This window comes from Lethenteron reissneri, chromosome 13 (assembly GCF_015708825.2).
Source record: "Lethenteron reissneri isolate LAM-NWPU_2019-01 chromosome 13, ASM1570882v1, whole genome shotgun sequence".
In the NCBI taxonomy this organism is placed as follows: Eukaryota; Metazoa; Chordata; class Hyperoartia; order Petromyzontiformes; family Petromyzontidae; genus Lethenteron; species Lethenteron reissneri.
In genome coordinates, this window is record NC_083791.1 from 12,204,153 (window position 1) to 12,231,122 (window position 26,970).

General features: G+C 59.1%; 1 protein-coding gene across 5 annotated transcripts in view; it reads right to left on the reverse strand.

The window, feature by feature from the left end:
- The window catches only part of TTC12 (tetratricopeptide repeat domain 12), a 187,655-nt gene that overhangs the window by 154,208 nt on the left and 6,477 nt on the right, over positions 1-26,970 (reverse strand). For 4 of the 5 annotated variants that reach the window (XM_061551074.1, XM_061551078.1, XM_061551076.1 and 1 more), the window contains exons 8-10: positions 12,285-12,356; positions 3,896-3,956; positions 1,127-1,321 (exon numbers count right to left, since the gene is read on the reverse strand). In XM_061551074.1, the coding sequence (XP_061407058.1) occupies positions 1,127-1,321; positions 3,896-3,956; positions 12,285-12,356 (328 nt within the window). The remainder of the gene's footprint in view (positions 1-1,126; positions 1,322-3,895; positions 3,957-12,284; positions 12,357-26,970) is intronic. The other variant, XM_061551075.1, reaches the window with a different exon arrangement.

Genomic DNA, 26,970 nt, shown 5'->3' on the forward strand with positions numbered 1-26,970 from the left:
CAGAGCGAGAGAGAGAGAGAGAGGGAGCGCGCGTGGCGTGTGAGAGATATCGCGTGTGGGGCGGACAGCACCCCGACGGCGGAGGCCGACGTGGGAGACACGAAGGTGGGCTGGGAGCGGGAGAGAAATATTCTTTGTGGATTTAGTGAACGCTTCGACTTTTGAAGGGAGGCGGCACAGCAGCGGCCATTGCGTCGGCAGCGCCAAACCCGGGAAGGCTTCGCGTCGCCACGGCGGTCGGAGTTCACGATCTGAGAGATTTCATTGCAGAGATGTTTTTTTTTCCACTTCGTTTGTTTGATTTATGCGCTTCTATCGCGTGCTTACCGAGTCGCCGGGCTCCGTCGATTGAAAAACACGACTTGTTGTTTAAGGAATTAAATAGTATTCATAATAATTGTTATAATGTGAACTTGTAACGCGTCGCCGTCGCTGCTACTCGGTATTCACTCGCGGCTCTCGTAGAGAGAGAGAAGACGCAGAGGAACCAGGAGGAGGAGCCACGGACGAGCGGGAAGGCAGCAGCGAGGCGGCGTGCTGGCACCAACAAGTGCCCAAGCTCTGCAGTCCTATGTGCATTAAAGTGTCATCAGCCATCCACGAATATTACAACAAGTATCACAGGCCGCGTCGGCCATGAGGGTTGTTTGACGACACTGCACCGCGCTGAGGTGGGGGGAGGACATGCCAGGGCTGGATCAGCTGTCACTCAACTCCAAAGGTAGCCATGGATGGGAATCCAACTCGGTTCACGAGGCTGTAGCGCGGCGTGCTTCCCGCCGAACACTGCCCCACCTCTCTACCCCAGTGGGCTCTCCGGTGGCTGTAAATAAACCTCTCTGTTTGTCAGCCTCTCTGTCTGTCAGCCTGTCAGGCAGTAAGTCCGTGTCAGTCTGTCAGAGGGGCGGGATGTCGGTCAATCAGTATCTGAGTGAGTCAGTGAGCGGGCCAATCAATCAGTGTGTCAGCCCGTCGCTCAGCGAGGTGATCAGAGTGAGAAGTCCCCGCGGGGTGAGCGCGTTCGTTCCTGCGAGCGCTGGAGCCGCCGGAGCCCACAGGCGTGCGTCGCGGTGCGCGCTGGGAGGAGGAGGTGTGGGGGTGGGCGGGGGTGGGGGCTTGGACTCACGGCTGTGGATGGAGGAGGCAAGGCTCCGCACGTGGCGCGCGAGCTCCGGGGCGGACGATCCGCGCAGGTGGCCCAGGGCTGCGAGGAGCGAGCGGGCGGCGTGCGGCTCGGCGCCGGAGAGCTGGGCCCGGGCCTCGCGCTCCTCCTCCTCCTCCTCCACGCGGAGACGCTCCCGCTCCAGGGCGCGCAGGAGACCTGGGGGGATGCGTGACGACACGCGGCATTCACACACGCTCCCAAACTAACGCACGCATCCAAAGACAAGGCACACACACGTACAGGTGCTGCCACACACACACACGCGCGCACGCATCCATACACGCACAGGAGCTGCTGACGAATACAACTGCACACACCGCAGGCTCCTGTGTGTGACCCCACGCCGCACGCGCTGTCGCCATGAGCTCTCTCTAACTTCGCCGAGCTAGTATCGCGTGCGAATCGCCTCGCCTGCTATTCCACTTTCGTCTTTATTTTTCAAACAGAGTTTTCCTCTCTTCCCCCCACCCCACCGCTCATCGTTGAATGGCTGCGCAATCGACGCGGCCTTGCCACGAGACGCCCGCGGTGGCGACATGCGTGTGCCTGGCATGCAGGCGCACATGGGTTAGATCCCGACCCTGACGCCTGCTGCTGTGTATTTGGAGTTTGCGTGTCCCTCTCCCCGTAGTCGCGTGGATTTTTCTCCGGATCCTCCGGGTTTTCCCTACAGATGTACAATCCCCAACACGCGCTCGGAGTGTTTGGCAGCTATAAATGTCCACGTGATGACAAGCCGCTTTGTTGAGCTGTCACGTGTGGCCAGGTCGCTTCTGATAAAGAGCTATAATGGCTCAGTGGGCCTTACCCGGTTAAAAAATAAATAGTTTAAATGTTTCATAGTTTAAGCGTGGAGGGTCCATCCGGTGGTCTCGCGGAACAGCGCGCGGGGACGGCCGCAGCAGCGGACATCGCAGAGCGAGGGGCGGCCACGGAGTTCGCCGCTCGTCGCAGAGGTTCGCGCTTCGAGAAAAATAACCGGCGGCCTCCCCGGTTATCACCACTGCGGTGACGCTGCGCATTCACCGTAACCATACCGCCACCACGCGCCGTCCGCTTCGCTCACGGCGAGACGTCAAACATCCCGCATGTGTGTGCGCGTTGAACTTCTTTCGCACCGTACGTTGCCAACCGTGCTAATCGGAGGTGCGGGTGACGTCATCGCGTGGCCGGGGTCACGATCCAAATTGGAACAATCACCCCGCAAATCACTCAACCGGGAATACGTGCGCCACTGTGCCACGCTGGCCTTAATAGGTGCTCGCTAACAGCACTTGCCCCGACAGTCTGTTTTTAGGCTATAGGGGGGGGATATTTGCCTTTGTCTTCATAACAGTTCTCTTGAGAAGTGTAGCAGGTGATGCGGTTTCGCAAACAGCAACTAATTATCCAACTAACAACCGATTCTCCTGCGGTCACGGTTTTACACGGAAACCGCATGACGCTCCTGCGCACAGCAGTAATGCCACCACCACCACCACCATCAGAGCGACTGCAGTTCCATTGAATTCCACGTTTGTCCACCGTGCAACTCCTGACAGCAGTGATGATGGTAATAGTGACTAATTCAGGATTTGTAACGTGCCCAGTTGCACACCCACTCACTCAAAACCATTCCTCTGATCTCCCTCCATCCCCCCGAACCCCCCTTCCTAGCCCCAAACCACATTCATTATTCATCGTCTCCCCAAGGGCTCATGCAAACTCTCTGCTTTGAAGTCGTCTGATCATCTTTATAGGATTTTCTGCTTTTCTGATGCTCGTGTGACGACGTGAAAACATTTTTATTACTGTAATGACTGATGAATTGTATTAAATAACAGGAGCACACACACACAGCGTCAGCATCACGGGAACCTTCACTGAACCTGCAGGCAGAGCTTGATTAGTGGATAGCTTGTCTCGTTAACGGACGAGATCTGGGTTATCCGATATAGCAGGAACGGAGCGGAGGAAAGAAGGGAGGGTGAAATATACCGGGCTTTAGGCTGATACAACTCTTGCATAAAGGAGTTTTAAAACATTTGCGAAATCTAATGACAGCCAGCTCCGACCTACCCTCCACCACCCCTTTACCCAGCATACACCACTCAACTGCCCCTCTTTACCCAGCATGCACCACTCAACTGCCCCTCTTTACCCAGCATTCACCACACAGCTGCCTCCCTTTACCCAGTATGCACCACTCAACTGCCCTCTTTACCCAGCATGCCCCTCTTAACTGCCCCTCTTTACCCAGCATGCCCCTCTTAACTGCCCCTCTTTACGCAGCATGCACCTCTTAACTGCCCCTCTTTACCCAGCATGCACCACACAGCTGCCTCCCTTTACCCAGCATGCACCACTCAACTGCCCTCTTTACCCAGCATGCACCTCTTAACTGCCCCTCTTTACCCAGCATGCACCTCTCAACTGCCTATCTTTACCCAGCATGCACCACAAAGCCGCGACCCAATCTCCAAGCCCAGCGTGCCCCGCGCAATCTTCCCGGCGCAGCAGCAGCAGGAGCAGAAGGGGCTTTGCTGCATCTCCAGGGGGGCTGTGAGGCGCCGCGTGCGGCTCTGTCAAGGCAGCCGTTACGGATCGCGTGCTGCTCTCTGCAGGCCGGGGATTTGTGAACGCTCTGAGATGAACGCTCTTTTGTGTAAAGGGGTAAAGAGGGGGATTTTCTCTCGCGGGGGGTCTCTTAGGAGCGCCTCTCAATGTACAGGGGGGGGGGGTGGTACTGACCTTGAATTAGTATCTTGTGGGTGGGATCAGCGGCCAGCACTGCTTCATAAGTACCCTGTGCCTACGTGCGGCGGGAGAATTGCGGAGGGATGGTGGGTGTGATGAATGAAGGCGGGGGGGGGGGGGGAGAGAAGAGGGAAGGGGGGAGTAGGGCGGGGATGAGGGGGCGGGGTGCACACGCGCGCGTTAGTGATGGGAGCAGCACCGTTGTTTTATTTAATAACGCGACGCACAAGCGCCTTTTTTCATCCAATTACCGCGGAAGCTGCGTTCGCTCCGCGCCGTGCATCGCAATCGCGACTCCCCCTTGCAGCAGCGGCAGCAGCGGCAGCAGCGGCAGCAGCGGCAGCAGCGGCAGCAGCGGCAGCAGCGGCAGCAGCGGCAGCAGCGGCAGCAGCGGCAGCAGCGGCAGCAGCGGCAGCAGCGGCAGCAGCGGCAGCAGCGGCAGCAGCGGCAGCAGCGGCAGCAGCGGCAGCAGCGGCAGCAGCGGCAGCAGCGGCAGCAGCGGCAGCAGCGGCAGCAGCGGCAGCAGCGGCAGCAGCCCCTCCGCCCGCCGTGAGGATGCGCGCACAGCGGGGGGGCCCACACGGGGTCCCGAGCCGCCTCTTCCATCCTCGCACTGCCGCCACTAAGCGCCGGTCCCTGCGCCGCTAATTATCATCGCGACAATCAGCGGTGCCCACCGCCGGGCACTCCCCGGCGCACACACAGCGGGAGAGACAGAGAGGCCGTCTCTGATTTGGGGGGGGGGGGGGGGGGAGCGGCGTCGCTCGAAAACCCCAACACACGCCATCCTCGCGGGGTGTCGACTCTTCTGCTATAGGGTTTAGACGCTGTTGAGGAATGAGGCGAAGGGAAAATAATCCGCGTCAACAACAACAACAATAGACAATGATGCTGATGATGACAACTCGAGGACACGCGATGCAGTTCCTCAGGAACTGCTTGACGGTGTTGGACGTTTTGTCGCGCGCGCCATTCGCCACTCGCCGGGTCCGGGCCCCCCGTGGCGACCCCAAAGCCTCGCGGCGCTCTCACTGGCATCGAGGTCGCGACGCCCCGTTATGAGTTGTGTTGGTGATGTCTCGTTACAAGTTGTGTGGGTGATGTCTCGCTACGAGTTGTGTTGGTGATGTCTCGTTATGAGTTGTGTTGGTGATGTCTCGTTATGAGTTGTGTTGGTGATGTCTCGTTACGAGTTGTGTTGGTGATGTCTCGTTACGAGTTGTGTTGGTGATGTCTCGTTATGAGTTGTGTTGGTGATGTCTCGTTACGAGTTGTGTTGGTGATGTCTCGTTACGAGTTGTGTTGGTGATGTCTCGTTACGAGTCGTGTTGGTGATGTCTCGTTACGAGTTGTGTTGGTGATGTCTCGTTATGAGTTGTGTTGGTGATGTCTCGTTACGAGTTGTGTTGGTGATGTCTCGTTACGAGTTGTGTTGGTGATGACTCGTTATGAGTTGTGTTGGTGATTACTCGTTACGAGTTGTGTGGGTGATGTCTCGTTACAAGTCGTGTTGGTGATGTCTCGTTATGAGTTGTGTTGGTGATGTCTCGTTACGAGTTGTGTTGGTGATGTCTCGTTACGAGTTGTGTTGGTGATGACTCGTTATGAGTTGTGTTGGTGATGTCTCGTTATGAGTTGTGTTGGTGATGTCTCGTTATGAGTTGTGTTGGTGATGTCTCGTTACGAGTTGTGTTGGTGATGTCTCGTTACAAGTTGTGTTGGTGATGTCTCGTTATGAGTTGTGTTGGTGATGTCTCGTTATGAGTTGTGTTGGTGATGTCTCGTTATGAGTTGTGTTGGTGATGTCTCGTTATGAGTTGTGTTGGTGATGTCTCGTTACGAGTTGTGTTGGTGATGTCTCGTTACGAGTTGTGTTGGTGATGTCTCGTTACGAGTTGTGTTGGTGATGCCTCGTTACGAGTTGTGTTGGTGATGCCTCGTTATGAGTTGTGTTGGTGATGCCTCGTTATGAGTTGTGTTGGTGATGTCTCGTTACGAGTTGTGTTGGTGATGTCTCGTTACGAGTTGTGTTGGTGATGCCTCGTTACGAGTTGTGTTGGTGATGTCTCGTTATGAGTTGTGTTGGTGATGCCTCGTTATGAGTTGTGTTGGTGATGTCTCGTTACGAGTTGTGTTGGTGATGTCTCGTTACGAGTTGTGTTGGTGATGCCTCGTTACGAGTTGTGTTGGTGATGCCTCGTTATGAGTTGTGTTGGTGATGTCTCGTTATGAGTTGTGTTGGTGATGTCTCGTTATGAGTTGTGTTGGTGATGTCTCGTTATGAGTTGTGTTGGTGATGTCTCGTTACAAGTTGTGTTGGTGATGTCTCGTTACGAGTTGTGTTGGTGATGTCTCGTTATGAGTTGTGTTGGTGATGTCTCGTTATGAGTTGTGTTGGTGATGTCTCGTTATGAGTTGTGTTGGTGATGTCTCGTTACAAGTTGTGTTGGTGATGTCTCGTTACAAGTTGTGTTGGTGATGTCTCGTTATGAGTTGTGTTGGTGATGTCTCGTTACGAGTTGTGTTGGTGATGCCTCGTTATGAGTTGTGTTGGTGATGCCTCGTTACAAGTTGTGTTGGTGATGTCTCGTTATGAGTTGTGTTGGTGATGCCTCGTTATGAGTTGTGTTGGTGATGTCTCGTTACAAGTTGTGTTGGTGATGTCTCGTTACGAGTTGTGTTGGTGATGTCTCGTTACGAGTTGTGTTGGTGATGTCTCGTTACGAGTCGTGTTGGTGATGTCTCGTTACGAGTCGTGTTGGTGATGTCTCGTTACGAGTTGTGTTGGTGATGTCTCGTTACGAGTTGTGTTGGTGATGCCTCGGAATCCGAGACCCCGGGAGGCGGCAGACATCGCCCACTCTGTGCGCATCACCTCGGACAACGCCGCCGCATCGGCACAACGAGGGAGGGGGGTCACTCGGTACGGAGGCCTCGCGTTGTTAAAGAGTGGGGAGCCGAGCCCCGGCTCGCACCGACAGCGCGCCCCGGTGCTTGCGAGTGACGGCGACAGCGCTATGATGGCAGCAGCAGTGAGAAGTTGTCCTTCCCAGAACCTGATGTTTGTGGAATTGCAGCAGCGAACTTTGTACTCGGAGTTTGTGGAACACTCCGCGCGCGTGCGTAGTGGGGGGGGGGGGGGGGGGGGGCGGCCCAGCCCAGCAACACTCGGCCAGTCCTGGCCAACCTCTACTGACCTCAGCACGGAGCCGGCTCATTTCTGTAATGAGCGAGCAGCCTCGTATCGAACGGGCGGCCCCGTGCGCGAGCGCGCGCACGCACGCACACAAAGGCAATGTTCCCACGCATCATAACCTTTTACAGACGCTTGGAGCAAGGGCTGTCAGCGAGCGCCTATCAAGGCCCGCATGGCACACGAGGGAGTGGGTGGCCAGCACCACGCCCGGCCACCTTTGTCTCTATAGTGGTGATGTTTTATGCATTGCACCAGGTACTCATTTGAAGCAGAGTCCACCGAAAGGGAGACCCAGGGAGCGGTTCAGATAATCTTCACTGGTGTTGGTGGCCGAATGGCCCACGAGGGCGTGGTGTGACCAGAACCGCGCCCGCTCGCCTTTGTCTCCACACTGACAATGTTTACACGTCGCACCGGGCACTCCGTTTCAGGCCGAATAGTCCTCGCCGAGGCCCATCACCGCATCGGGTAAATCGTCGTCGCCGCTGTCGGCGGAGGCCGTGAGCGAGACTCGAACTCGGCTCACAGCCCCCAGGCTTCGGAGAGCGCGAAACGTGACGACGATCCACACGGCGACCCACACGGCCGACGCGCTGTGCGAAGGCATAGCGCGCGCGTGCAATGCGAACAACTGTCTGGAACGCACGCGGCTTCGAAATGCAACGGCGTCCGACTCGAACGAGTTGAGAACAATTGGGCTCATCCCAACAATGGGCAGCATTCGGACACGGATGCAGCTGAGCACCCGGGTGGCTCCCTCGTTGGGCCTCGTAACACGTTCTCGACTCTTGGAGTCCATGGTCTAAAACGACACCACGTTCAGTTCTTTTCAGCTGGCGGTCTGGATAAGACTGAGAGCTTGCGTTCGCGCACTGATGTGCCCCCCTTGTGTGTTGTTAAACGTCTTTGACTAGCGGCCTGCACTCGGGCCCCACGCCTGCACGGTGCCACTCGACAACCATGCACACACACGTGGGCACGAGCACGTGTCTGTGTGTGTGCATGTGAGGAGCTCACATATCCTTGAAAGTTCTGGACGCAGTCCCAGCAGTGAGCTCTTCCGGCAGGTGAAGCTGTGTCGGCTGATTTTAGATTGTCGACTGGGTCACGAAGCCCCACGCCCAGCCGCCACATGCTGTCCAAGTAGCTTTTGTTTGGCCAGATAAAGGAGGCACGGCACAGGCGAGAGTGCAGATGGGCTGATGCGGTACAGGGCTATTTGGAGCCGAGTGGATTTGCCTGTGACCGGTGCCAAGATCGGCCTTTGTCGAGGAGGCTTGTGGAGGATGCTACCTGGCAATGCCAGGCAAGGTGCACACTTGGAGGCAGTGGCCCTCCAGCAATACTGGAGCGTAAAGAGGAGCACACGGAGAGGTGGCACAGTGGGCATCACAGGTGGTGCATCTGCCAGTCATCTCAGGCAGTCAACCCATGGCGCCTGGTGTGTCACGTGACCTCTGGCCAGTGAGCATTCCATGCATTGCGTGGCCTCAAAGGGCACCTAACCTGGCACATGTGCCGTGGCCACATGACCGCCACTTCGTGGCGAAGGTCGGCGGCTGTTGTTGTGTCATGAGCAGCGGTCGGCTCCATCCTTATAACGCCCCCCCCCACCACCAACCCAACCGCCCGTCGCACCAACCGGATTACCTCTTCACCGTGGCAACCGTCGATAGGGGTCGATGTGTCCCCCCCCCCCCCCCGTAACAGACGAGCGTTGCCAGGACACGCGATGCCTCTTTCCCCGCGCCCTCCTTTGCACACAACGCCCCCGCGCACTCATCGCTCTGCACACGTGGGCGCGCACCGTGCCTGCAGGTGCGTTGCGCGGGAACGAGTGCGCGTGCATGCGCGCGTGCGTGAGCGTCAAGCACAGGTGCAGATTGCGCGCTGGAAATGTACAGTTTATGCGCGGACGCGCACATGGACGCGCACGGTCGTGCGGAGTGCGCCCACACTGACACACACGCACACTGACAGACACGCACACTGACACACACGCACACGGTCGCAAACACACGCGACTGCACGTAGCAACGATGGATAATAGAGCGTACGACGCGTCTAATTTGTACGCAGACCCTGACGCCGCATCGCCCACAACCTCCTCCATCGCCTGCATGGGGCCTGTGATTCACACAGACCCAAGTTCACCCAGACCCAGGCTCACACAGACCCAGGCTTACACAGACCCAGGCTCACACAGACCCATGCTCACCCAGACCCAGGCTCACCCAGACGCAGGCTCACACAGACCCAGGCTCACACAGACCCAGGCTTACACATACCCAGGCTCACACAGACCCAGGCTCACACAGACCCAGGCTCACACAGACCCAGGCTCACCCAGACGCAGGCTCACACAGACCCATGCTTACACAGACCCAGGCTCACACAGACCCAGGCTTACACAGACCAAGGCTCACACAGACCCAGGCTCACACAGACCCAGGCTCACCCAGACCCAGGCTCACACAGACCCAGGTTCACACAGACCCAGGCTCACACAGACCCAGGCTCACCCAGACGCAGGCTCACCCAGACGCAGGCTCACCCAGAGAGGTAACACACCAGCCAGCATGTGGCTGCGGGTCTCTGCGAAGTAGATCAGCCATGAAGCATAAACCATGGCGAGTGCGATGTATCCCCGGTCTCTTGTTTCCCGGGGAGCGAATTAAAGTAAAATACAGCCCGGGGTAATTGCCGCGGCCTCCCACCCGGGACTCGTGTGCCGCGGCCGTGCTGCCCGGGCCGGCCTGCCTCTCCGGATCGATGGGCGGCAGTCTCTTAAATCCGCTCGGGTTTGTACCCCCAGCTACTTAAATTGCCGCGTTTATTTGGAAACGCCCGGGCTGCAGCGCCAAATTTAAGGCTTTCCGTGTGTGTGTTTTTTTCGCTTGCGCTAAGCCCAATCGATCGGCGATAACAACTCTGCCGATAGTCGCGTCCAGCGCCCACGTGGCCTCGCGGCGGCGGTGCCTCGCGATCGGCGCCGTGCGGCCACGGCGAATGTCGCGCCGGCCCCTCGGGCGAACAAAGCGAATTAGCAGCGCCCTCGTCGAGCTCCCTCGCCCCGACACCTTAACGAGCGCGCTCCTAATCGCGGCACCGCCCCGCTGACACGGCATTGTGTGTGTGCGAGTGTGTGTGTGTGCGCTGTGTGTGTGTGCGTTGTGCGTGTGTGTGTGTGTGCGCTGTGTGCGTGTGTGCGCGTGTGTGTGTGTGTGTGTGCGCTGTGTGTGTGTGCTGTGTGCATGCGCTGTGTGTGTGTGCGCTGTGTGTGTATGTGCGCTGTGTGTGCGATGTGTGTGTGTGTGCGCGTGTGTGTGTGCGTGCGTGTGTGTGCGCTGTGTGTGTGTGTTCGCTGTGTGCGTGTGTGCGCGCGTGTGTGCGCGTGTGTGTGTGCGTGTGTGTGCGCTGTGTGTGCGCTGTGTGTGTGTGTGCGCTGTGTGTGCGCTGCGTGTGTGTGCGCTGTGTGTGCGTGTGTCTGGGGAGCGGTAATGCGGTGATTAGTGCACCGCACTCTGAACCCGGACAGACGACTTCGATTCCCGCTCGTGGTTAACATCCGTGGCAAATATCTGAACTGGTTATGTGCCACCCCGAGGTCGACTCGACCTTAAAAATTTGTACCCGGTGTGTTGTGGAAACATCAGCATGGGGAAGACAAAGGCGGCCTGGCACGTTGTTGGCCACCCAGCCCCTCGCGTGCCGTGTCGACCTTCACGGGTGCCGTGTCGATCTTCACGGGTGCCACTCGCTAACAGCGAGCACAGGCGTGCAGTGCGAGCACGGGGCTCGGGCACGCGCGCCGCGTGCACCGCGACTCGACGTTCCGCTCCGACCCCAGCTCCGCCACCGACCCGAAATCTCGACAACGAGCGCGGCGCCTCTGACCCCCGCGGCCCCGGCGCGTCCACGCCATCAATTCGCCGCTCGCCACTCGCAATTTCCGACCGTCGACAAAAACCATGACGGCCCCACGACGGCCCCACGACGTCCCCACGACGTCCCCACGACGGCCCCACGACGGCCCCACGACGGCCCCACGACGTCCCCACGACGTCCCCACGACGGCCCCACGACGACCCCACGATGGCCCCACGACGGCCCCGCGCCCGCAATCCACAAAACCTGGCGCTGGCGCGGCACCACCGCGTTGAGCGCCCCCGGAGCTCAATGCGGTGGGCCGAGAGGGGCCGGCTGCTCTCCGGCACGCCGCCCCGGCTACAGCGACGACAATTTGACACCCGCGGTGTTGGGCGGTTACATTTGGCCTTTGGCACGGCGGCGGCGTTGGCCCCGGCGCGGGCCGTCGATTGGCGCGGTGAGGGCCCGCGGGGTCGGGTGTCTCCGCCGCTTGCGAGGTCGCCGTGCGCTTCGTGAGTCCCAGCGAGCGAGCGCCGAGGGGTTCGGAGGCGGTGTTGATGCTTCACGTCGCCATCATCCCAACTCATGGTGGGTCCTGCAGCGAATCGCTTTGGCGTCCGGCCGAGGTCCCGGAGAGCCATGGATTCACATGCCCACTTCGACTTACAGCCCTCATCCTCTCCTCCCTTCCCCCCCTCCTCCTTTTCCCGTTCCAAAGCGGGAGGTCTCAGGTGTGTGTGGGCCGCGTCTGCACGAGTGCCACAGATGAATAATAAAAACAACAAGTTAACACGTTAACTTGTTGTTTTTATTATTCGTTAACTTGTGATGCGCCACCAGAGAGAACGACGCAGAGGCGCCAGGAGGAGGAGCCACGGACGAGCGGGAAGGCAACTTCGAGGTCGTGAGCCGGAACCAACAATTTCCCAAGCTCTGCAGTTCTCTACGAAGATAATTGCCCCTAATGAATGAGTGTTTGCATGTGTGAGGAATCCAGAGCACCCAGAGACAATCCACGCGTGCGAGGGGGCAATCGTCGATCCCACACAGACGGAAAAGGATTCCACGATTTCGCTGTACCGCCTTCTCTTGGCGAGCCAGGGTACGACTCCTCCTCGATGGCCACGGGAAGGGAGTGTCGCAACATTCGTGCGGTGATCCACTAACCCTGCCGGGTTACAGGCGGCAGAACACGTGCAGCAGCAGCAGCCGCCACTGCACCGCGACTGAAGATTCCTCCGCCCTAGTTTCATCTTCTCGGTGGGACCTCGTGTGAGTGAGTGAGCGAGGTGCTGTGAGGGCCAGTGGTCGCCTTACCTCGGTGAACTGCCCGAGCGCCTGCTGAGACTTTCCCATGAGCACCCGGGCCTTCACGCTGCGCTCATTGCACTGAAAAAGACAAAACACAAAGATCCCCCGTGTAGCCTTAACAGACTGTTGGGGCAAGTGCTGAAGGCCGGCACGGCACACGAGTGGGTGCATGGCCAGCACCACGCCCGGCCGCCTTTGTCTCCTCAGTGGCGATGTTTGCACATCGCACCAAGTACTCATTTAAGGCCGAGTCGACCTAGGGGAGGCCTGGGAAAGGTTCAGATTAATCACCGGTGTTGGCCGTGAGCGGGAATTGAACTCTGGTCGCCGGGTTCATAGCGCAACGCGCTAACCGCTGCACTACCGCTCCCCCCCCCCCCACACACACAAACGCACGCGCACAGACGCGCACGCACGCGCACGAAAACACGCAGACAGGGGCAAGCGTCGTTCGTGAGCAACGATTATGACAGAGCTTCACACAAGGCCGCCAGGTGGTTCAGAGGCCACAGACACGAAGCCGGCGCCTCTGAGAGCCTGGGTTCTCATCCAGGTTTCAGCCGCCACCTGTTACCAAACCGCGTTCTCAGGCGCAGCGAGTTGATGGACTCGGTCCGATCGCCACGGAATGCGCGCACAAAACACCCAAACGCATCGTTTCGTGCTGCTGCATTCAGCAGTAGCGCACAGGCACAAATAATCAACAACAACAAAACGCAACGCGTTCGTCTTTAACGACAGCACTGTAGACTCGCGCAATGCGAGCGAGCGCGTTACATAAAAGCGATGGGAAGCTCGCCAGCATTGACTCAAGCAAGCAAAGCCTGGCTGCTGACGAGACACCGAATGTCGAAACCGGCCCCAAGTTGTGCTCGTGCTGACAACGCTGATAAATGTATGCGCTCCGGGAAAGCTGTGCGCGGCTAACGGGATATGAACCCCCCAAAATGAAAAGTATATTGTATTTGTTTTACGTGGAGGGCCAGATAAGGCCGGCAGGCAGGCTGGGGTAATGGTCTGCATTGTTTACGTTGTGAACTATGAGCGGGTGGCATGGGGTGTGTGTGCAGTCGCACGTGTCGGTGCCATCGTGTCGTCACCATCGCGGATCGTCTCTGCACACCACCCGCAGCAGCCAGGGCCTGACCTTGTCACTTAGCTCCGACGGCTGCGCGGGTGAACGGGACGTGCCGATGTTTCCGCTCCGCGCTCGGTGCTGATTTAAAGCTCGAGTCGAGCAGCTAAGGGAGGGCCCAAGGACCGGTTCATCAAGTAACCTGCCACTCATCGATGTCAGCCTTGGCCGGGAATAATGGGACTCCGGTCGCCGTGCTCGAGGGGGGTGGGGGGGGGCAGCCCTTGGCTCTGGGCTCTGGGCACGATTTTTCACCGTCGAACGCGAGAGGAATCGCAGCTTCAATTTGTAACGGAGGGCTTAATTCTATCTCATTAGGCTCGCGTCATGGAGAGAGCAAATTACGCTCGCTGCCAGGCTCGCACTCATTTACCAGAAATGGTATTTTTAAAAAAAGTCCACCCTTGACTCGGCCCAAATCCACCCTGAATGCGCGTGTCATCAAGCCCGTCCAGCCTGGGTATTCCCTTGCGATGACGTCCACCACTGGGGCTTGCCAGGTGTTGCAGGCGCGGCCACGGCACGGCGATGTGGTGCTGGGTGTCTCCCCGCATCGGCGCTGAGGGTCCCTCCGGGGTTCTCCGGCTTCCTCGCACGCGCACAGCCAAACTCTCTCATTTACTCGTGGAAATTATGGCCAAATAAACCCGACGCGGCAGCACTCTCCTGAAAAGGAGTCTCGAGACTCAGTTTGAGGCTTTCCCCGGGTGAACGCAACACTGGGGTTTGGGTGAATCGGCACGGATTGGTCCATGGATTTACCATGAAACCCGCCACTGCGTCTGGGCAGGGATGTGCAGGCGAGAAGAAGCTCACTCCCTCATCACGACCGGGTGCTCAACGGCAGAGCGAACGACTCTAACGCAGTCCATCATCTCTCCAGGGTCGATAAAGTGGCACCACTTTGTAGCGAAGTCAACAGCGGTTGTCATATAGACAGACTCGTCGCCCTCGCCACAGGAATGCGGAATTTCCACCACTGCCTCTGCAAAGCTGTGGATGGGAGATGCGCGCCCATGCCTCGATGCTCATTGGAGCAGGAATCACTTTGACGTTGTATGAATAAGTAACTGACTGTCTGAGTGAGTGAGGAATGGGTGACTGAGTGAATGCGTGAGTGGGTGAGTGAATGGAGTCAAAGTTTTTGACTTTTAACGTTTCGCTACGGTCCCCGGACACGTGGCGGTGGTTGGGCCAACGTCGGTCCAGCGGCTCCAACGCGGTGCGGCTCCAGCCGGGTCGCCATGACAACGGCACGTGCAACCGCAGGGCAACCGCGCGCAACCGCAACGGCGCCTTGAGCGGTGTTGAAATGCGACGTCAAACATTGATGAGTGAGAGAGAGGGGGGGGGAGAGCATTAATATCGCATTCGCCTGGGCTGCGGGCCTCCCTCTCTCCCTGTCGCCCCCCACCACCAACACCACCACAGCAACAACACGGGACGAGAACGTCCCAAACGCTCCCCACGCTCCCCACGCTCCCCACGCACCACACGCTCCCTGCCTGGCGCCGAGCGCCGCCGCTCTTCTCAGAGATGCGAGCCACCACGGGCACGACCGGCGCGACCCACACGGCCTCCCAACCCCCGCCCATTAGGTTCCCGCCATAGCGAGGTCCTCGCTCAACAGTCTGGGGGACAGACGCCTCCTCGACACTGCTCTCAGGGCCCCATCGTGGTGCACATCGCCGTCTCTTCGTGCGCTCCACGTCATGCACTCCCCATCCGCCTATTGTACAACGTTCTCCTCTACTTGTTCACCACTGCCGCCAACGCAGTATCACACGCACACGCGTTTTGTTTAATCCGGCACGATCAGAGGGGTGGGCATGGGAGGTGGGAGGGCACACGCGAACTCAACGCGGGCCGCGCTTCGCCATCAGTAGGCGAGGCGCGCGAGCTCCCTGGGCGCGCGGCCAAACACCCAAAGCCGTGTGCCGGAGATCCACAAGGTCGCGGGCCCTATAAACCACCACCACCCCGCCGGCACGGCACCCACAATCACTCTCAGACGCCCGGTCGCGGAACACGGGTTTGGGTTGGGGGTGCAGTCTCTGGATTATCGATGGAAAAATAAAAATAAAATATTTTTTATCAGAACCGTCGCCATCGTATCGTAGAAAGAATGACGACAACGCATCGCACGCGGCCAGGTGAGCCAGGGCCAGGTGAGCCAGGGCCAGGTGAGCCAGGGCCAGGTGAGCCAGGGCCATGTGAGCCAGGGCCAGGCTTAGTTCGATCTCCGCGAGTGGCCGCAGTGGTCAAGGCCGGCCCCGCTGTACGCGATACTTTGTGTTGGAGACATCCTCTTACGAGTCGCGCTCAGGGCAATTGTGCTGCTGGTTGAGGCTGGCTCATCGTCAATACAGGATGAACAAAGTCAATGTTTCGTTGCGGTTGTGGCTGCGGGCGCGACGCCTCCTCCCTGGGGGCTCTGGCGGGGAGCGGCTGGAGCGTCGCCTCGCGCTGGGGAACGGCCCGTGGAAGATGACGTCGCGGAACTAAATCCGAGTGCCCCTTCACAACCGCATCCCATCCACTCTCTGGGTGGCGCTCTGCGCCAACTCGCACGCTCCAGAGCCACGCGTCACGATCCAACCCGCATTTTGCAATGTGGCTCCGGAAATATAACGAAATTAGTGACCAACTTAATTTAATTATTCAGTGATTTGTGACCGGGCTGAGACCATCATCTCGCTGCTACTTGATAAAGGGCCGCTTTAATTGATGTCTGTACGGTTGTTTTTGCTCCGACTTATTTCTGTTCGCATTGTTGTACCGAATGTTTGTGTTGATGAGACACGAGCCGTGGATTTATTAAATCATCTCTGAGCAGAACCTCCTCAGGAGCCACCCCGAGTCGTGAATCTCTCCGCCTCGTCCCACAAAACCACGCGCACCTCTCCGCGTGCCGAACGAGCGCTCCGCTGCCGGCCTCGCGCCGTCTCACGACGGCTGATTAATCCGCGTGATTGATGCGCCGCGCCGATGGTAATTAACGGCTGCATTTCCCCCAAACCAGCAGTCGCATTAACGGGGAGTTGCGCCGTTTTCATTACAGGCTCCTGCAGACGAGTTCATTCTTTATTTATTCAACAATAATTATCAAGCTGGCATCGCCTATGATCATAGTCACGTGATGCACTGGCTATGACGATAGTCACGGGGATGCGCCTGCGATGATCATAGTCACGTGATGCACTGGCTATGACGATAGTCACGGGGATGCTGCAGTGGGTTAGGCTCCGAGTCTGATCTGTTTTCTCGGGTGGACGAGTTTGCGCGTAAACGCAAAGTGAGCCACTCGCGATGAAGCCCGTGGCGCGTGAGCCCAGAGTCAATGTTTGCCGAGTGTGTTTGGGGTCGCTCTCCATAAAGGTCGCCGCGGTTATGAGAATTGAGGAGGCTGCGAGACACCTCGGGCGTCTTCAACGCCGCCTGAAAGGCGTCGACATGGCCCGGCCGCCCGAGCGGTCTGAGTTGTTTTTATTATTTTAGTTTCTTTATCCACGTCCCAGACGCGTGTCGCCCGGAGCGCCGTACGGCCGCGCGCGCCCCTCGTCCACAGAGCCCCGCGACTGGCGCTGCTCGACACGGGGTCTGGCCACCGCGTCTCTCAATAACCACGGCGGGGGAGGAGGATGGCGAGGGGGGAAGGGGGGAGTGGAGGGGGGGAGAGTAGAGGGGCGAGAGTGGAAGGGGGGAGTGGAGGGGGAGAGTGGACGGGGGGGAGAGTGGAGGGGGTGGGGAGAGTGGAGGGGGGGAGAGTGGAGGGGGTGGGGAGAGTGGAGGGGGGGAGAGTGGAGGGGGTGGGGAGAGTGGAGGGGGGGAGAGTGGAGGGAGGGGAGAGTGGAGGGGGTGGGGAGAGTGGAGGGTGGGGAGAGTGGAGAAAGAGTGGAGGGAGGGTGGAGGTGGGGGGGTCTCACGCAGGTAACGAGGCGTGCGGCCTGGTGCCACTGAGCCCCCCAGAGGGGTCCAGGACGCGAGCGAGGGTGTGGAGGGGTTAATGAGGAATGGGTGCCGTGTTCTCTTCACGTCTGCCTCCTGTCCTTCCAGAGGCACTTCCCCCATGGCTCCGTGGGACTCCACGTGCCCCCAGCAGTTCCTCGCTTTACGAGCCGCTACGCAGAATGTTCGGAGGAGAGCGTTTAGACTTTAGTGACGCCCTGGGGTTTCATGACGAGCACGAGACATTTCTGCTGCCGGGGCGATGTTTGCGGCGTGAAGTTTGTTAAAGAATGTTAGTGAAGCGGGATCCCAAGGAGTGCTCGTGTGTTCGGGGATGTGTCTCGTGAGCTTTGTTTTGAATTTTTAAAACGCAGTTCCTCCGAGAAACAGGCCTCAACAAAGGGCCGCAACGCCAAGCGGCCAGTAACAAACAGCACCGCCAGAGTTGCAATGGATATGAGTGGAACGCGTTTCTTGAATTGCGAGAGATTGTTGATTCTAAAGAGCGTGGGGGCAGAGTCGAGGATAATGGGGGAGGGAAATCTCCTCAAATGGAGCAGAGCGACGGAAGAAGGATCGAATTGACCTGCAGTGTGGTGAGTGAGCTTGTGGGTGGGTGAGTCGGTGAATGAGTGGGTGAGCTTGTGGGTGGGTGAGTCGGTGAATGAGTGGGTGAGCTTGTGGGTGGGTGAGTTGGTGATTGAGTGGGTGAGCTTGTGGGTGAGCTTGTGGGTGAGCTTGTGGGTGAGCTTGTGGGTGAGCTTGTGGGTGAGCTTGTGGGTGAGCTTGTGGGTGAGCTTGTGGGTGAGCTTGTGGGTGAGCTTGTGGGTGAGCTTGTGGGTGAGCTTGTGGGTGAGCTTGTGGGTGAGTGGGTGAGCTTGTGGGTGATTGAGTGGGTGAGCTTGTGGGTGGGTGAGTGGGTGAGCTTGTGGGTGGGTGAGTGGGTGAGCTTGTGGGTGGGTGAGTCGGTGATTGAGTGGGTGAATGGATGAGTTGGTGATTGAGTGGGTGTGTGGGCGAGTGAGTGGGTGGATGAGTTGGTGATTGAGTGGGTGGGCGGGTGAATGAATGGGTGGATGAGTTGGTGAGTGGGTGGGTGGGTGGGCGAGTGGGTGGATGAGTCGGTGATTGAGTGAGTGGGTTGATGAGTTGGTGATTGAGTGGGTGGGCGGGTGAGTAAGTGGGTGGATGAGTCGGTGATTGAGTAGGTGGGTGGGCGAGCGAGTGGGTTCGTGAATGAGTGAGCGAGTTGTGTGGAGGCTGAACAGTGTGGTGGATGAGATGAAACAGACAGTGTCGTAGACCGAGTCAACTCAGGTGGAGGAATTCATCACCCAATCATCCAATCACCCAATCCCTCGACCACCCAATCACTCACCCGATCACCCAATCAATCACCCAATCACCCGATCACCCAATCACTCGATCACCCAATCACTCACTCAAGCACCCAATTACTCACTCGATCACCCAATCAATCACCCAATCAATCACCCAATCAATCACCCAATCACTCACTCAATCACCCAATCACACTCGATCACCCAATCAATCACCCGATCACTCGATCACCCAATCACTCACTTGATCACCCAATCAATCACCCAGTCACTCACTCAATCACCCAGTAATTCACGCAATCGCCCAGTCACTCACTCAATCACCCAGTCACTCACCCAATCGCCCAGTCACTCACTCAATCGCCCAGTCACTCACCCAATCGCCCAGTCATTCACCCAATCGCCCAGTCACTCACTCAATCACCCAATCACTCACTCAATCGCCCAGTCACTCACCCAATCGCCCAGTCACTCACTCAATCGCCCAGTCACTCACCCAATCGCCCAGTCACTCACTCAATCACCCAGCCAACCGCTCAGTCTATCAGGCAATCGCTCGCTCAACCACCCACCCGAACCCGTCTGTTCGCTTGCTCAATGGACCACCCCCCCGGCCATCGAATCTGTGGGGGGGGGGGGGGGGTGAAGCCGAGGCGCGACGCGGGGATCGATGCCACCTCAATGCCAGACACGGTTGCTGCCGCTCGCTCCGTGCATTTATTACACCGATTTACATCGCCCCTGATGTAGCCTTTATTTATACTGGCAGGCCGTGTAAATTGTCCCGTGGTGCAAGCGCTCTAATTGCCTCCGTGAATGTCATCCCGTGCCGCCCACGGACGTCATCAGTCAGGGCTCGGGCGCCCGTCGCCACGGCAACAATCCTGCTGCCCGCTGCCCCGACAGCCCCTGTTCATCCCCTTCCGTCGCCACGGCAACCATCCTGCTGCCCCGACAGCCCCTACTCATCACCTTCCGTCGCCACGGCAACCATCCTGCTGCCCGCTGCCCCGACAGCCCCTGCTCATCGCCTTCCGCTCACCGTCACGTGGTGGGGGGGGGGGGAGATCTCCATCCAGCAGTGGGTCGGCAAAGGTTCTGCGCGTTGTTACCGTGCGACGAGACCGACTGGGATGCGTGGCGTGGTGCAACGGGTTCAACCTCCCGGCGCGGAAATTACAACAAAGGAGAAGGGGGGGGGCGAGTTTAAATGTACACCGAGGGTGGTCGACTAGCAGGACGCGGGCACAGTGTGGGTGCTCCCCCCACGCCTGTCAAGGTGCGTGGGTGCCCCCACGCCTGCTAAGGTGCGTGGGTGCTCCCCCCACGCCTGTCAAGGTGCGTGGGTGCTCCCACGCCTGCTAAGGTGCGTGGGTGCTCCCACGCCTGACGAGGTGCGTGGGTGCTCCCACGCCTATCAAGGTGCGTGGGTGCCCCCACGCCTGACGAGGTGCGTGGGTGCTCCCACGCCTGCTAAGGTGCGTGGGTGCTCCCACGCCCGTCAAGGTGCGTGGGTGCCCCCACGCCTGCTAAGGTGCGTGGGTGCTCCCACGCCTGCTAAGGTGCGTGGGTGCTCCCACGCCTGACGATGTGCGTGGGTGCTCCCACGCCTGCTAAGATGCGTGGGTGCTCCCACGCCTGTCAAGGTGCGTGGGTGCCCCCACGCCTGCTAAGGTGCGTGGGTGCTCCCACGCCTGCTAAGGTGCGTGGGTGCTTCCACGCCTGCTAAGGTGCGTGGGTGCTCCCACGCCTGTCAAGGTGCGTGGGTGCCCCCACGCCTGCTGAGGTGCGTGGGTGCCCCCACGCCTGCTAAGGTGCGTGGGTGCTCCCACGCATGCCAAGGTGCGTGGGTGCTCCCCCCACGCCTGCCAAGGTGCGTGGGTGCTCCCCCCACGCCTGCCAAGGTGCGTGGGTGCTCCCCCCACGCCTGCCAAGGTGCGTGGGTGCTCCCCCCACGCCTGCCAAGGTGCGTGGGTGCTCCCCCCACGCCTGTCAAGGTGCGTGGGTGCCCCCACGCCTGACGAGGTGCGTGGGTGCTCCCACGCCTGCTAAGGTGCGTGGGTGCTCCCCCCACGCCTGCCAAGGTGCGTGGGTGCTCCCCCCACGCCTGCCAAGGTGCGTGGGTGCTCCCCCCACGCCTGCCAAGGTGCGTGGGTGCTCCCCCCACGCCTGCCAAGGTGCGTGGGTGCTCCCCCCACGCCTGCCACGGTGCGCGTGGCCGGCGTGGAAGAGCAGCGACAGCTCCACTCTCGAGGAAGCCCTTCCACCACCAGTGGCGTGAGCCAGACGTTGCAGGGCTGCACCTCTACGGTTCACACGAGCTCGCCACACGACTCGAGCCCGCTCCCTCCACTGAGTGGGTGATGCAGCGGTTAGGGGTGCTGGTGGGGGGGTGCTCGGTGCTTGGGGGAGGAGTGGGGGGGGGCTATCCCCCCCCCCCCACCCCCTCCAGGCTCGGACCGAGGTCGTCACGGCGACCGAGGCTCCGGTCCAGCGGTGGCAATGGCGACGCTCGCCGCGCGTCCAGCACCTTCCTGCAGGCTGGAGCCGCGTTTCCTTGGCGACGGCGCCTAACGAGCGGCCGCCTCTCCATCTCGGCCAAGTGCCCCCCAGCTGCTGCATCCATTTGCCTCCGCTGCCATGGCTACAACACATCCCTATCCCCCGCCGCCCCGCCCCCAAACACCGCATTCCTGCTGAGCTCCCACGCCCTGAGGCCCCCCCCCCCCCCCCCTGCTCATTCGTGATAATAGCGTGGCCAGGGACAGTCTCCCTGTCAGACTAAAACTAAACTAAACCATTTTTTATCTCACCAGGTAAAGCCCACTGAGCTATTAACGTATCTTTCAGAAGTGACCTGGCCACAAATGATAGCACCGCGAAGTGGCTTATCACGTGGAAGTTTCTAGCAGCCGCATACTCTGAACGCACGTTTTTAAATGCAGGGGAAAAACTAGAGGACCCAGAGAACAATCCACGCGACCACAAGGGGAGAGACACCGCAAACTCCAAACATACAGCAGCAGACAGCGTCATGGTCGGGATGGAACCCACGACCCCCTGCATACCTGGCGAGGTAGTTAACATCTCCTAGAAACCAGACGCCCTGGGGCGAAGGGCCAACCACAGTGCCGGGCGACACAGAGGTCAGAGGGCCAGGCCGGTACCGCTGAGATCCTGAGTCCCGATCCGGGTTTCAGCTGCCTGTGATTAGACGGAGTTCTCACATCTCATCTCGTGATGCTCTCAAAGGTCAAAATAAAACTTGTGTTCCTGCTCAACTGTTTGGAGCCCTGCAGAGCGAGTGGCGAAATTCTACATCAATAGGACAACCACTGTTGACTAACTCAGAGTATGGTACTTATTTTATCGACCCAGAATGGATGATGGGCTGAGTCAACCACCAACCAGGAATTGAACTCGCAACCTTCCATTTGTGAGCTGCTCTCTCTACCACTGAGCCACCTGGCCCATCCCAGCTCGGTTACTAATGACCGCACAAAAACCTCACCACGTTAAATCTGATTCCGCACTTAAGCTGAGCTACATTTCCATCTCGGAGAGTTCAACGTCTCTGTGGGATTGGAGTGGGAAGTGCTGCCCATATTTGTGTGGGCCCGAGGTCAGTTGAAGAAGGCCTCTGGGAGGTAGCTCTGTGACATCCGCTTCCGTGGGCCATTCCCTGTATAACAGTGACCACGCTCGCTCTGCGAATGCTCTGAGAGGAGTCTTCGCCTCGTAACGACGATCGCAAAATCGGCGTGAAATTGACGGATTATTAACTTTGTCAAATGTTCTGTACGCAGCCCCCCCTCCGTGCCACGGCCTCATCCCAGCGTGGGGGGGGGGGGGGGCTTTGTGAGAGCCGCCAGAGGAGTTGGAAGAAACGGCGACGGGAGCTCGGGTCAAGCCTCCGGCCGCTCGCGGCGTTAGCGCCGACGGGAGCGGCGTGTGATGCGAGCGGCGTGCGGGATGATTTGAGAGAAGTAATTTGTCTGGCTCCGCGGGGGGCCACGGGACACATTGCCTGGGCCCGTGGAGAATGGCGTTGAGTAATTTACTGGAGGCGTTGATAGAGGACGCGGATATCACCTTGCAAATGTTCGATATTTTACTTGTCAAGTGTCGGGGGGTGGGGCGATTGGAATATTTCACTGACAGCTAAGAGAAGGGGCCCAGAGTCCCGACATTGTCCAAAGGGCCCCAAAGCCTGCGCGGATTAATAGCCACGAATAGCCGCTCTGGTATGAAGGTCGGTGGGACATTCCGGGACAGTCGGTGGGACAGTGCGGGACAGCTTGACAGGCCTCTCCGTGAGAGACGCTGCAGATCGCCCGTCATGAACATCATCACCCCTCCGCGATGCTCACACTGGAGGCAGACAGAGCCCTGCAGGTTGCCGGCAGTCCGCTCGTTATCGCCGCTGGAGTGGGAGCGCCTCTCTCGCAGCTGCCGCAGCGTTCACTGCGAACCTCCCCACCGGCCCGGCTCGGCGCCGTGGACGCCGCCGCAGCTGCTGCCGCCCTCGCCCTGACACAGAGGTCGCAATCGGGTACCCGATACCCGTACCCTACCCGTACCCGACCCGATACCCGTACCCTACCCGATACCCGTACCCTACCCGATACCCGTCCCCTACCCGATACTCGTACCCTACCCGATACCCGTACCCTACCCGATACCCGTACCCTACCCGATACCCGGCTACCCTACCCGATACCCGTACCCTACCCGATACCCGGCTACCCGTACCCGGCCGGATACGGGTAGCCGTTTGCGACCCTGGTGCGGCCGGGTACGGGTAAGGAATCAAAACCCGTTTGCGACCTCTGCCCTGACACAACTGGGGGCCTCCAACAACACCAACACCGCTCACACCTGGGCTGGTAGGGGGGGGGGCTGGTAGGGGGGGGGGCTGGTAGGGGGGGAGCCACTGCCCTCGCCCCCTCCACTGCCCGAACATCTCCGCGTCCCGGCCGCGGGGCTGGCTCTGCGCTCTCTCGCCAGGTCCTGCCTCCATCTCAATCCCAATTAGCCGCGCGGCTAATGGCATTGCTCCGGCTGTTATGTAATTGGTTATACCTTTAATTATCTCATTTCTCCTGATATCCTGTTGCCCACAGGGCGGCTACAACGGGACCCCCCCCCCCCCGACACCAGTGAGAAGGCGCCTTGCAGCACTCTCAGCCTCACTCTCACGCCACTCTCACGCCAGCCTCACTCTCACGCCACTCTCACGCCAGCCTCACTCTCAGCTTCACCCTCACGCCAGCCTCACTCTCACGCCACTCTCACGCCAGCCTCACTCTCACGCCACTCTCACGCCACTCTCACGCCAGCCTCACTCTCACGCCAGCCTCACTCTCACGCCACTCTCACGCCAGCCTCACTCTCACGCCACTCTCACGCCAGCCTCACTCTCAGCTTCACTCTCACGCCAGCCTCACTCTCACGCCACTCTCACGCCAGCCTCACTCTCACGCCACTCTCACGCCAGCCTCACTCTCAGCTTCACCCTCACGCCAGCCTCACTCTCACGCCACTCTCACGCCAGCCTCACTCTCACGCCACTCTCACGCGAGCCTCACTCTCAGCCTCACTCTCACGCCAGCCTCACTCTCAGCCTCACTCTCACTCTCACGCCACTCTCACGCCAGCCTTACGCGAGCCTCACTCTCAGCCTCACTCTCACGCCAGCCTCACTCTCAGCCTCACTCTCACTCTCACGCCACTCTCACGCCAGCCTTACGCGAGCCTCACTCTCAGCCTCACTCTCATGCGAGCCTCACCCTCACACCAGCCTCACTCTCACGCGAGCCCAACGCGGCTCGCTTCCTCGTCCGCCGTGGCCCCCCGCCGAGCCACGCTGAGCGATACACCCCCCGTGTTGTTGTCCGTGTTGTTGTCAGTGTTGTTGTCTGTCCCTGTTGTTTTCCCCGCGCCATCGTGCGCCGTGCCGCCCACAAGGAAGACAGTCACAGCCACGCTCGCTGCTCGGAGCCCCGAAACCACGAACACCCCCCCCACAGCCCCCCCACACAGCCCCCGCTAAGCCCCCTCCCCCCGGCCCGCAGCGCCTTGCCGCAGTGCGTGACGTCACCGCGCTCCGTGCCGCAGTGGAGGCGCGGGGGGCGGCGCGTGGAGCGCGCGCGCCACCACGCGGCTCTGCAGCTGCTGCTGGCAGCGACAGCAGCAGCAGCTCGCTTAGACACTCAGACATTCACCCACCCACTCACTCAAACACTCACCCACTCACTCACTCAGACACTCACTTAGACACTCGCTTAGACACTCACTCAGACACTCACCCACTCACTCACTCAGACACTCACCCACTCACTCGCTCAGACACTCACTTAGACACTCGCTTAGACACTCACCCACTCACTCACTCAGACACTCACCCACTCACTCGCTCAGACACTCACTTAGACACTCACTCACTTACACAAAACCAGGTCTGTCGAGGCGACAGACCTGGTTTTCACCTAAGGACGGCTGTTTGCGTTGTGGCCGAAACGTCGTGAGAATTATTTTATTATGTTTTATTTTTACTTCCCTTATATGTGACTTTACCGAAAGAACCAAGACGATGAATCCCTGCAGTCACGAAAGCTTTAAATCGAAACTCAGACACTCACTTAGACACTCACTCAGACGCTCACTCACCCACTCACTCACCCACTCACTCAGACACTCACCCACTCACTCACTTAGACACACACCCACTCACTCACTTAGACACTCGCTTAGACACTCACTTAGACACACACCCACTCACTCTCCTCACTCACTCACTTAAACAAAGATAAAGATCCCCCGTGTAGCCTTAACAGACTGTTGGGGCAAGTGCTGTTAGCGAGCACCTACCAAGGCAGGCACGGCACGCGAGGGGGTGGGTGGCCAACACCACACCCGGCCGCCTTTGTCTCCCCAGGGACGATGTTTACACACTGCACTAGGTACTCATTTGAGGCTGAGTCGACCTAGGGGAGGCCCAGGACCGGTTCAGGACGCCAGGTTCGTAGTGCAGCGCGCTAACCACTACACTACCGCTCACTTACACAATTACTTAGACACCCACTCACTCTCCTCGTCACTAACTCACTGACCATGGCAGATACAGATGTCGGGTGTGCGAATGCGGGTCACCACCCAGAATAGACCATGGGACGTTGAACGTGGACGATTCACACATTCGGAAGAGGAGGCATCACCACAGCGATGATTCACCAATCCGCTACTCCTGACGCAATCAACAGGCTCAACCACCTCGATGTAATATTAGTATAGTTGGTGCTCTGCATCAACAACACTGGCGACACGACGAAGACTTGAGTCAGATGAGAGGGGAGAGGCAGGGGAGTGCGTGGAGAGGAGTGAGATGAGAGGGGAGAGGTAGGGGAGTGCGTGAAGGGGAGTGAGATGAGAGGGGAGAGGCAGGAGAGTGCGTGGAGGGGAGTGAGATGAGAGGGGAGAGGTAGGGGAGTGCGTGGAGAGGAGTGAGATGAGAGGGGAGAGGCAGGAGAGTGCGTGGAGGGGAGTGAGATGAGAGGGGAGAGGTAGGGGAGTGCGTGAAGGGGAGTGAGATGAGAGGGGAGAGGCAGGAGAGTGCGTGGAGGGGAGTGAGATGAGAGGGGAGAGGTAGGGGAGTGCGTGGAGAGGAGTGAGATGAGAGGGGAGAGGCAGGAGAGTGCGTGGAGGGGAGTGAGATCAGAGGGGAGAGGTAGGGGAGTGCGTGAAGGGGAGTGAGATGAGAGGGGAGAGGCAGGAGAGTGCGTGGAGAGGAGTGAGATGAGAGGGGAGAGGTAGGAAAGTGCGTGAAGGGGAGAGAGATGAGAGGGGAGAGGCAGGAGAGTGCGTGGAGGGGAGTGAGATGAGAGGGGAGAGGTAGGGGAGTGCGTGAAGGGGGGTGAGATGAGAGGGGAGAGGTAGGGGAGTGAGATGAGAGGGGAGAGGCAGGAGAGTGCGTGGAGGGGAGTGAGATGAGAGGGGAGAGGCAGGGGAGTGCGTGGAGGGGAGTGAGATGAGAGGGGAGAGGCAGGAGAGTGCGTGGAGGGGAGTGAGATGAGAGGGGAGAGGCAGGGGAGTGCGTGGAGGGGAGTGAGATGAGAGGGGAGAGGCAGGGAGTGCGTGAAGGGGAGTGCGATGAGAGGGGAGAGGTAGGGGAGTGCGTGAAGGGGAGTGAGATGAGAGGGGAGAGGCAGGAGAGTGCGTGGAGGGGAGTGAGATGAGAGGGGAGAGGTAGGGGAGTGCGTGAAGGGGAGTG